This window comes from Hyaena hyaena, unplaced genomic scaffold (assembly GCF_003009895.1).
Source record: "Hyaena hyaena isolate Hyena2069 unplaced genomic scaffold, ASM300989v1 scaffold_839, whole genome shotgun sequence".
Taxonomy (NCBI): domain Eukaryota; kingdom Metazoa; phylum Chordata; class Mammalia; order Carnivora; family Hyaenidae; genus Hyaena; species Hyaena hyaena.
This window is the reverse complement of record NW_024081463.1, coordinates 688121-700196: the sequence shown is the minus strand read 5'-3', so window position 1 is coordinate 700196 and position 12076 is coordinate 688121. Positions and strand designations below refer to the sequence as shown.

The following is a 12076-nucleotide window of genomic DNA, read 5'->3' as shown; positions in this document are numbered from 1 at the left end:
TCAGGCAGAGAAGGACAAATATCATATGTGTGCACGTATAGGAGGATTAGGAGGAACTTAACTGAGGAACAAGGGGGAGAAGAAGGGGAAAATGGTGGGGGAGAGGGAGAGAGGCAAACCATGAGAGACTCTTGAATGCTGACAAAAACTGAGGACTGATGGATGTGGGGGGGAGGGGGGAGGGGCATGGAGGAGGGCACTTGTGGGGATGAGCACTGGGTGTTATGTGGAAACTAATTTGACAATAAACTATTTGTGAAAAAAAAAAAGATTACTTTTTAAAAAAAACTTCCATTGAGTTACTGTTTTCTGTAAATTAGTTTTACACAGAATATATTTTCCCCTAAGCATTGCAGTTTCACGTCTTTATGTGATATGCTTTCATGTGGTAGGGTTCTCAGTGTCCTTTTTGCTTAGGGCAGAAGGAGCAGGCATTTTCTGAGTCTCCCCTATTGCCAATTGCTTCTCCATTTATCTCATTTGATGCTAAAAATAAGCCTGTTCATTTACAGATAAGAGAGCAGATGCTCAGAGAAGCTTAATAACTTGACTAAGGCCATATAGTTTGTAAGACAGATTTTTTTGAATCCAGAGTCTACATTGTTCATAGTAAATTATTTTGTCTCTCCATATTCAAACTCTCAATATGAGACCATGACTTAGTATTGAGTAATAATGGCAGATTCTAGGATGGTATGTGAAATGTGACCCTACTTACATTTCAGAAAAGATGACATATTTATATTATATATGTAAATATATTTATGTAATTAATGTTAACATTATTAATATATATCATTATATATTTAATTGTATATTATATACCAATAATATGTTTGCTAATATACTATTAATATATTATATAACATACATATATATACATACATATTTGGAAAGACAGATAACAGGTGGTTAACCAAAACTGGGATTTGGGAGTTAGGGGTGGGGCTGGGGACACAAGGAGAACACTCTTTCATTTCTAGTTTGTATCTTTCTGTCATGAACTTAAAAAAGGTTATGCATTGTCTTTATGTAAAATATATTATTATTTTGTCGTTAGTACTAAATGGGCTCATTTCTTATTTCGACAACTATAAGCATTCTTGAATACCTATTACTATGCTTATTATTGTCGGCCCATCTACTATATTAAACGTACTCACATCACATACAACTTCTATGGAGTTGAATTTAACAGGATGTCACGTGTCAAACACTTAAAGCTACTAACTTTGATTTTTCAGGTTTTATTTTATTATTTTTTTTAATGTTTTATTTATTTCTGAGAGAGAGAGAGAGAGAGACAGCATGAGCAGGGGAGGATCAGAGAGGGGGGAGACACAGAATCCGAAACAGGCTCCAGGCTCTGAGCTGGCTGTCAGCACAGAGCCCGACACGGGGCTCGAACCCATGAACCGTGAGATCATGACCTGAGCCGAAGTTGGACGATTAACCAACTGAGCTACCCAGGTGCCCCTGATTTTTCAGGTTTTAAAATATTCTTTAACTAAAGCAGCTTTTTTTCAGATCTCCAGCATTTCCCTGGGCCTTATGAATTGTGCTTAAGTGGATAAAAATCACCCTATGTGCTGAGTACTGTTCTAGATACTTCTGGGAAAGTAGTATAAGAAAGGATGTCTACTGTCCAGAAATTTATCATCCAGCTCTACAGCTTTTCTTTCCTTTTCTCAGCCTACACCCCTTTCCCATGTAGTCCTAAAAACTTCTGGCCCATAGTTCGTTTTATTAGTCTGCTTGTTTTGGGCATCTCCTATTCATTTTCTTGCAAACTCTTTAAGTAGAACAAAAAACTATTTTCAGCAAGATAAAATGAAGTACAAAAATAATCATGCTCATGGCACCTGGGTGGCTCAGCCTGTTAAGGTATGACTCTTGATTTTGGCTCAAGTCATGATCTCATGGTTGGTGGCATCAAGCCCCATATCAGGCTCTGTGCTGACAGCATGAAGCATGCTTGGATTCTCTCTCCCTGTCTCTATGCCCTTCCCCTGTGCTCTCTCTCTCAAAATAAACAAATAAACTTTAAAAAATTAATCATGCCCAAATTTTAAGTCAAATAACTAGGTCTAAAGCCAATACCTTCATGTGGCTAGGATACAACCTTATGCCAAATACAAAGAGTATTTGTTCTTAAATTTCTAGTTGACTTTGTAGACACTTTGCCTGATTTCATTCAGGAACACACAGTTTAGTCACCAATTTTTTGAGTGTTTCCTTTGTGTGTTTTTAGGAATGACAGAAAGATACATCAAAATATTCAGTGGTAGGCCCATGTAAAATTGTGAGGAACGAAAGCAAATTGCAAAAACAAAGGTCTGCCTGAAAAGACTTTCAGTGTGTCATTCCTAGCATGTAAATATCTTTTATCCTGTTTGCAGAGTGTTTTGGAAAACAAAGGAGTGGGATGTGAGAAAATCGACATTTATTTCAGACCAGGAAATTCCACTTTCATTGAGAAGAAGATATTTTAAAAGGAAGAAAAAGAGCAGACCATCAAGAGACCCTGAAGACTATGATCAGCAACAGATTGTTGATCAAATGATAACATTTCCCTGTTCCATATGCAAGTGTGAAATTGACCTACATGAAAGTTTCCTCCATAAAAAGCAACACGTGGCTTGGGCCACCCTGGGGTTTCAGTGGATGGGTGGAAAGAAACAAGGACCTTCAGTGATTGCCATTCAGAGGCAGTTCATAATTGCCAAACTATTGTCATCTTCTGTATTCACTGAAAAAATCCTACAGAGCATTAATAATGCTTTGGAGATACTTTGGAAGAAACAAATACCAGCATATTATAAGATTGTTGATAACGTTCATAGGAGTTCCATATATCCTCAAACAATCCATCATCTATTGATTAAAGGTGTTGGGATTTGTGAAGACAGAAATTCTACATGGAGAGCTCACATGAATGATAAATTCACTGTAGTGAATCATTTTGGCAACAAACCCAATATGTGTTTTTTTGGTTTGTTTGATGGACATCATGGCGTCTCAGCAGCAGAGTTGACATCCGTGGAACTCCCAGTTTTACTTCTCCATCAACTTTCCAGATTTGACCCTTCCTACCAAATGACCCCTGAAGAGAAAAACATCATCAAATCCTTTCACACAGTATTTAGAGAAGAATACATAGCTATAGAAGAACTTTTCTCCTCCATAAAGAAAAGGACAAAATCATCAAAATGTGAGTATGAGAACATCCACAAAGCCTTTGCAAAAGCATTTTGGAGAATGGATAGGCTTTTACGTCTTGGAAGAAAAGAAGTATCCAGCGTTCGATGGAGCGGCTGTTCCGCAGTTACTTGTATATTGGAAAGCAACAGCAAAAATCCCTTTGTTAAGAAGAGAATCAGTAAGCGTACTGGTGTGGCAGAGAGTTTCCCTTCCCAGATGACATCACAAATAATTTCTGGAGTATTGCATGTTGCAAACACTGGTATGTACCTTGAGTAGTGCACATTATACCTTACATTTATTTTTTATTCCTGACAGCAAAACTTCTCTTGCTTTCATAAATATTTACTGACCTATGATTTAGTGACTTATTAATGCCTAGAAATTCCATTGGCTAATTTAAGAAATGATCAATAACCACAGTTTAAATGCAGATTGCAGGCACAAAAAATAATTGTAATTTTGGAGGAACATACGTACTAATGTGACCAAAATGTTAAATTTCCTAAATGGGGTAGCAATATAGCTCTTGATAAAGGCAAAGCAAACATATTACAATTGCTTACATCTGAATGAAACAAAAAGCATTTCTTATACTTCCCTTTTTCAGGAGAATGGAAAGTTCTTTGAGGATTGTTGCCTACCAATCTGGTCATTTGAACTGGTTAGTTATTCTGATAACACAATTGCAAAAGGTCAAGTGTACTTATCGGTCAACTAGCATCAATTCTAGAGAAAAATAATAGTTTATGCCTTGATTTTATAGGGATATGTTCTCTTCCCCAAAAGAGAAATTTTATTTCAAGAAATGATTCTTTTGACTTTAAGAGTTCAAGTTCTAGCTTTGGAGCTTGCCCAAATGGAAAGTGCATAAGTTAAACATTTTTAGAAAAGTTAAAAGTTCCATGAGATGCTTGATTAGGTTTCTACTACCCCTTTCACGAACAGAGTTGTGGATTTTTTTTTTTTTTTTAAGTAAATCCTACCCTCAATGTGGGGCTCAGACTCCTGATTCCGAGATCAAGAATCGCATGGGCTACTGAATGAGACAGACAGGTGCCCCTGGATAGAGTTATTTTTAATAATTGTGTCCACTTATTGAATATTGAATATAGCCTAATCTCTAGTCTTACAAGAACCCTAATATCTAAAGATATCCTCTAAGTATTAGTTTTTAAAATGTATTTGACATATGACCTTATGCAAGGTTAAAGTACGTTAATATGATACATTTATATATTATAATATGATTGCTGTTCAGGTGACAATTGGTACCTCTATCATGTTACATAATTACCATTTCTTCTTAGTGGTTGAAACAATTAAGTTCTAGTCTTAGCAAGTTTGATGACTATAATACAGTATCATTCTCTATATTCCCTATACTGTGCATTAGATCGCTGGGACTTATTTATTACTTGCTGCAGGTTTGGACCCTTAAACATCTGTTCTATCTCTACCCTTGCCCCAGTATCTGTTGTTACCCCAATTTTCTATTTTTAAAAATGTTTATTTTACTTTTGAGAGAGAGAGAGAAAAAGAGACATAGCAGGAGTGGGGTAGGGGCAGAGAGAGGGAGATACAGAATCTGAAGCAGGCTCCAGGCTCTGAGCTGTCACACAGAGCTTGATGCAGGGCTCGAACTCACGAACCATGAAATCATGACCTGAGCTGAAGTTGAACACTTAACTGACTGAGCCACCCAGGCGCCCCTACCCTCATATTCCAGATGAGAAGATGGAAGCTGGGAGAGGTGAGATAATTTGTTCAAGGTCTCAGAGGCAATAGGAATTGGAGCTGGAAATTAATCCTGCTATGTCACACTGCATCTGTAGGGGATTGCTTCCAAAGCTTGAGAAGGCTGGCCCTCAGAGAGTGGGACATGGTGATCAAGATGGCTCTGCACAAAAACCAGATAATGACAAAGACCATTCTTATGCCAAGGTCCCTGGAAGTCAGCCTGTTTCTGATCCAGCTCTGGTTCTGAGCCCAAGATGAGTACTCCCATTAAGCAATGCCAAGCGTAATGTCAGTTTCCTCAGAATTTTCGTCATTTCTCAGGTTTTATGCTGAGGTTCCAGATGGTCTACTTCATGTACAGACAGTTCTCAGACTTCAGATCAATCTGGGAACTGACCCATATTCTTGGACTTGGGACCTCTATTAGAAAATGCCATTACACGTCAGGGTTCTTGTAAAATTAAAGGAAGAATTATGAGATAGTGAGTAACTAGATACTATCATCAAATGTCTAATTTACTATGATTCACTACTTCCAGGATCATGGCCGTTTGGCTGGTTCTAACCTCCAGGTCAGACTTTTGTTGGATCTAATCTCCAGGCTTACATAATTGTGTTAAACTGTTTTCATTTGGGCATCCTTCATTTCAATAGAAACAGATAGGTAGGGGGAAAAAAAACACCCAACTTGTGAAAAGGAGGTTGTGATTAATGACAAAAGAATGCTCCTGAAAGAGAGAATTTAAATGGATTACAAAAAATGTTCAAATTTATCAAGAGCATGTTTTGTATTTTATGATTCAAGACCTCTAATTAGAGCAAGGGGAATTTTTTTTTTCTTATTTTAAGTTTGTAAAACACCAGTGTCATCACAACTCTGGAATTAAACAAAAGGAAACAAAAACCTTGCTTTATAATGAAACATGAGTGCAATAATGAATAAAGCCACTGAATAAATGTTGAACGTGTGCATGTGGAAGCAAACACTTCCAAACTGACATTGAGTTTTTATTCTTAGCATATCTCATTTATAGTGCATTTTATAATTTCTCTTGGTGCTCTCGTATTTTACTTCAATTAGTCCTCACAGAATTAAAACACTAACAAATGTATTTACACAGAATACATAATTACACTTTTTCCCTAACATCAAATAAACCACAAATTTTACATTTCTAATTAACCACACTAGTTCCTTATAAACATAAGGGATTCTTATTTGAGTCCTTAATTTCCCCTAATGCTTTTATGTTTAATAACTTTATTGAGATATAATTCACAAAGCATACAATTCACCCACGTACAGTTCCGTGGTTTTTTAGTACATTCCATTTACAGATATGTGCAACCATCGCCACATTCAATTTTCGAAAATTTTTGTTCTCCTACAAAGAAAGCCAGTGCCCTTTGACAATCAGCTCCCTAACCTGCCATTTCTCCAGGTCCAAGCAACTGCTAATCTACATTTTGTCTCCAAACATTTCCCTCTTCTGGGTACTTCATAGGAATGTAATCATGTAACTTGTGTTCTTTTCTATCTACTTTCACATTGCAGGTGTTGAAGGTTCATTCATCCATGTTGTAACATGCGTTAGTACTTCTTTCCTTTTTGTTGCTGAATAATATTTCACTGTATAGTTGTGCCACATGTTTAGCCATTGATCATTTGTGGGTTTTTTTTTAAATTTTATTTATTTATTAAAAAACTTCTTAATGATTCATTTATTTCTGAGCAAGAGAGAGGGGCAGTGTGAGCAAGGGAGGGTCAGAGAGAGAGGGAGACACAATGTGAAGCAGGTTCCAGGCTCTGAGCTAGCTCTCAGCACAGAGCCCGACCTGGGGCTCGAACCCACGAATCATGAGATCATGACCTGAGCTGAACTCGGACGCTTAACCGACTGAGCCACCCAGGCGCCCCAAGCCATTGATCATTTGAAAAACATTTGAGTTGTTTTCACTTTTTGGCTATTATGAACACTGTGGCCATGGACTTCGTGGATAAGTTTTTGTGTGGCCAAGTGTTCACTTGCTTGGGTATATACCCAGGAGTGGAATTGCTGGGTCAAAAATAACTCTACAGTTAACCATTAAAGGAACTGCCACACTGGGTGTTATAAGGAAACCAACTTGACAATAAACTATTTAAAAAGGAAAAAATAAATAAAGGAACTGCCAAACTATTTTCCAAAGTGGCCGCACCATTTCACTATCCTGAGAGTGTTGTATGAGGGTTCTAATTTTTACACATTTTCCCAATGCTGTCTTTCTGATTCTAGCTATCTAAGTGGGTATGAAGTGGTACTTAATTTGCATTTTTCTTTGTTGACTATGTTGAATACCTCTTTATGTGCTTATTAATTATTTCACTATCTTCCTCTGAGAAATGTCTACTCAAATCTTGTGTCCATTTTTGAAATTGGGTTACCTGTCTATTGAGTTGCAAGGTTCTTTTTAATATTCTGTATGTAGAATCAGATATATGATTAGGAAATATTTTAATTCCATGGGTTTTTCTCTTTCTTGTTGTGTTCTGAAGCAAAAACACTCGAATTTCGATAAAATCTGATTTATCAGCTTTTTGTTTCGATGCTTGTACTTTTGGTATCAAATCTATGAGACCATTACCAAATTCAAGGCTCCAGAAATTTACACCAGTGTTTTGTTCTAAGAGATTTATAGTTTTATCTCTTACATTCAGGTCTATGATCCATTTTGATCATGATGAGGGGGGTCCAACTTCATTCCTTTCTATGTGGATACACAGTTGTATATTGTTATCTCTTTTATTACTTTCTTTTGAATTGATTTCTTTATTGCCATCTATCTCCTTTGTTGGGTTCTGAGCTAAAACTCTTTGTTATATTATTTTAGAAGTTTACAGTATACATCTTTAGCTTCTCACAGTCTAACTCAAATATTGTATCATTTTACATATATAATAAAATCCTTACACCAGCATACTTTTATTACTTCCTTCCCAGACTTTATACTATTATATATACACACACATGTAGTTTATGTTTATATGTATAAAATATCTATTTTTTAACTTGTCTCTTTTTATTTTTTTTATTTTATTATTATTATTTTTTAATGTTTTATTTATTTCTAGGAGAGAGAGAGACAGCATGAGCAGGGGAGGGTCAGAGAGAGAGGGAGATGCAGACTCTGAAATAGGCTCCAGGCTCTGAGCCGGCAGTCAGCACAGAACCCGACATGGGGCTCGAACCCACGAACCGTGAGATCATGACCTAAGTGAAAGTCTGACGCTTAACCGACTAAGCCACCCAGCCGCCCCTAAACTTGTCTCTTTTTATACAAGCATTTCTAGGAAGTATTTTGGGTTTGTTTCCAGACCACCACAATAAAGAAAATATTGTGGTAAAGCAAGTCAAAAGAATTTTTTATTTGTTTGTTTCCCAGTGCCCATAAAGAATGATCACACTATACTGTAGTCTATTAAACGTGCAACAATGTTATGCCTAAAAAGCCAAGGTGCATACCTTAGCTAAAAATACTTTATTGCTAAAAAAATACTATCATCTGAAGTCTCAATAATGTAATCTTTTTGCTGGTGGTGGGTCTTGTCTCTATGTTGATGGCTGCTGACTGATCAGGGTGGTGGTTGCTAAAGGCTGGCGTGACTGTGGTAATTTCTTAAAATAAGACAATGAAGTTTGCCACATTGATTGACTCTTCCTTTCATGAACAATTTCTCTGTAGCTTGTAATGCTGTTTGATAGTATTTTACTAACAAGAACTTCTTGCAAAATTGAAGTCAATCATTTCAAACCCTGCTGCTGCTTTATCAACTTGTGTTTCTGTGATAGTCTAAATCCTTTGTTGTCATTTCAACAATCTGCACAACATCCTCTTCACCAGTAGATTCCATTCCAGGAAACCACTTTGCTCATCCATAAGAAGCAAGTCCTCATCCATTAGTTCTATCATGAGATCGCAGCCATTCAGTCACAGCTTCAGGCTCCACTCGTCATTCTAGTTCTCTTGAATTTCCACCTCTGCAGTTACTTCCTCCACTAGCCTTGAACCTGACAAAGTCATCCATGAATGCTGGAATCTACTTCTAAACTCCTGTTAATCTTGATATGCTGACCTCTTCCCATGAATCATGAATGTTCAGAAGATTTTGATTTACTCTGCCCAGATCCATTAGAGGAATAATTACCTATGGTGGCTATAACCTCATAAAACTATTTCGTAAGTAAGGACTTGAAAGTCAAAACGACTCATTGATCCACGGGCCGCAGAATGGATGTTGTGTTAGCAGGCATGAAAACAACATTACTCTCTTTGCACACCATCAGAGCTCTTGGGTGATCAGCTGCATTGTCAATAAGCAGTAATATTTGAATCTTTTTTTTACTGAGCAGGTCTTAATAGTACGCTTAAAATTAAAACATCCAGTAAACTGTACTGTAAATAGTTGCACTGTCATCTATACTTTATTGTTCCATTTATAGAGCACAGGCACAGAGTATATCTCTCAAGACGATACTTAAGGGCCCTAGGATTTCTGGAATGGTAAATGGGCATTGGTAAAGTAGTAGTTTAGTGTATCTATTCCAGTATCTTTATGTCTAGATTGTAAATATTTGTTCTTAAAATTCCTTAAAATTAAAAAAAAATGTTTTATTTATTTCTAAACATAGAGAAAGAGAGAGGGTCACAGAGAGAGGGAGACACAGAATCCAACTGAGCCACCCAGGCACCCCTTAAAATTTTGCGTGTCTCAGTTGAGCGTCCGACTTCGGCTCGGGTGGTGATCTCGCAGTTTGTGGGTTCGAGGCCCGCATCGGGCTCTGTGCTGACAGCTAGCTGGGAGCCTGGAGTCTGCTTCGGATTCTGTGTCTCCCTCTCTGTGACCCTCCCCTGCTCACGCTGTCTTTTTCTCAGAAATAAATAAAACATTAAAAAACTTTAAAAAATATTCCTTTTAATGAAGCCCCAGAAACTACTTTTGTACTAGTGATGCAACCTTAATATGATTGGTGAAGTTCATTCTTATGTATTAAAATGTGATTATCCTTACCTCAAGAGGCTGTGAGGATTAAAGGAATCACTTGATAACCTTGAGAAGACAAGGTCTGGGGCTTGAGGTGTCCAACAATTAAGAAATTGTGAATAATAGGAAAGTATTTGGTAAAGCTGTGACTGGTCTCTGGATCTATAATAAGCTCATGGGACAGAAAACTAGGTCACTCAGGAAACAAAAGTAGTTTCTGGTAATTATTTCCAGCTCTTTTTTCTTTAAAACCTAATTCAATTCCAGAATCACCTTATTTTATGTAGGAATGAAACCATATCTTAAATGACACTGGCCTTTTACATGCCTCTTCCTCCCTTTCCCTTTCTTGGGGTATGTTGGTGGTGATACAAACCTGATTCTGAGAACATTCAACAAATACTTAACAGATAGTTGAGACTGATGTGTACAGTGTTGTTAGGTTCCAGATGTACAATGGTGAACTAGAGTTTGATGCTTATACATCCTACAAAATGAACAAAGGGATCTTTTGAATAACCAGTTAAAACTAGCTCCACATCAGCAAGACTCTCCTGCTCATCATCAGTAGGAGACATAAACCTAGTTTCCATGCATACAAATTCAGCCTTTTCTGCCAAAATTAAAGTCCTGCAGACAAACGATATAGGTTTCTCTGACCTCACTTACATGCATTTCTGTTATGCTTCCATTTTAGGTATAGCTCACTCATGTTTAAATTTCATGTTTGTTCAATGCTCCTTTTCAATTGCTTTTTCTTTCCCCACTAACTTCATTTCCCAAGCTCCAAGTTATTGCTCCTTAGTTCCTTTAGGCTATAAATTGACCTCATAAGAATTTTCTTAAAACATTTTTTTGGGGGAGGGGGGAGCACCTAGGTGGCTCATTCAGTTAAGTTCTTGATTCTTGATTTTGGCTCAGGTCATGATCTCATGCTTTGTGGGTCTGAACCCCACATTGGGCTTTGCGCTGGCAGTGCAGACCCTGCATGGGATTCTCTTTCTTGCTCTCCCTGTCCTTCCCCCACCTGCTCTACCTCTCTCTCAAAATAAACTTGACAGAGCAGGGAAGATCATGTGAAATCATGACCCCATGAGTCGAACACTTCGATTGAGCCACCTAGGCATCCCAAATTTTCTTAACATTTTTTTATAAATGGATCTGAAATGAAACATTTATAGTTTTGTCTCCATCTTTTTTGGATAGCCTTTCTTCTGGTTTCCCCTTCATGGAACACAAAGAAAAATAACCATTATCAAGTTTCTTCTTACTAAATTACTTTCTTAAATCTTCACAATAACCTTGACAAAAAATAGTATTGCAGGTGGAAAACTGAAACTCAGAGAAATAAAGTGGCAAAATGAAGATCAAACATAAAACTAAATTTATTAAAGCCCAAGTGTGTCAGATTCTCAAGTGTTGTTTCTTCCAAACCAAGGCAACTTTTTCTTCTTGGGCACTCCTGCACCCAAAGTAGGTTTCCTTTCCTTCCACCACATACAATTTCTCTTCCTTTTCCCTCCGGTTCTTAGTTTCCTGTTATCTTCAATAGTAAGTGGCTTTATCTGAATAAATACTTTGATCTCACTCATTCACATCTAGAATTCCGTTTGGGATTCTAAGGTCACTCTGTCTTTTTCAGGAACATTCTTCATTTTCTTAAGTTGGAGATAACCCAGCAACTGCAGGAGGCAGCTACACCATTGCTCTCTGCCTAAGGGAACGCTTTGACTATACATGCCATCTTTAAAGAGCTTGAGTATCATCTAAGAGCACTTTTTCTAATCCCCATTATAATGTCCCTCCCTCTTCCAGTAACCCTGTTTCACTTTTTTTCTGATAACATTTTCTGAAGAACACAATCTCTCCAAACTAATGAAGCTAGTACCTTTGTCTAGAAATTTGAATGATTTATGCCCAGATTCACAGAAATTTTTGTGAGTCTTCAAATCAGTCCACTGCCTATTCTCATTCCCTCCATAGATGTTAACAAGAACCTTTCTTTAAAGCCAATCTGTCCTTCCTTTTACAGTCATGATCTCATCTTTCAGTTACCCAGACATTTGGACATACAGTATTATTTAAATCTTCTTCCAATTTCCCATCTTCCTG

The 12076-nt window shown here is 37.2% G+C and overlaps 1 protein-coding gene across 2 annotated transcripts in view; it reads left to right on the top strand.

Moving 5' to 3' along the window:
- The window catches only part of PP2D1 (protein phosphatase 2C like domain containing 1), a 21286-nt gene that overhangs the window by 2183 nt on the left and 7027 nt on the right, over positions 1-12076 (top strand). For both annotated transcript variants that reach the window (XM_039219715.1, XM_039219714.1), the window contains exon 2: positions 2400-3463. In XM_039219715.1, the coding sequence (XP_039075646.1) occupies positions 2400-3463 (1064 nt within the window). The remainder of the gene's footprint in view (positions 1-2399; positions 3464-12076) is intronic.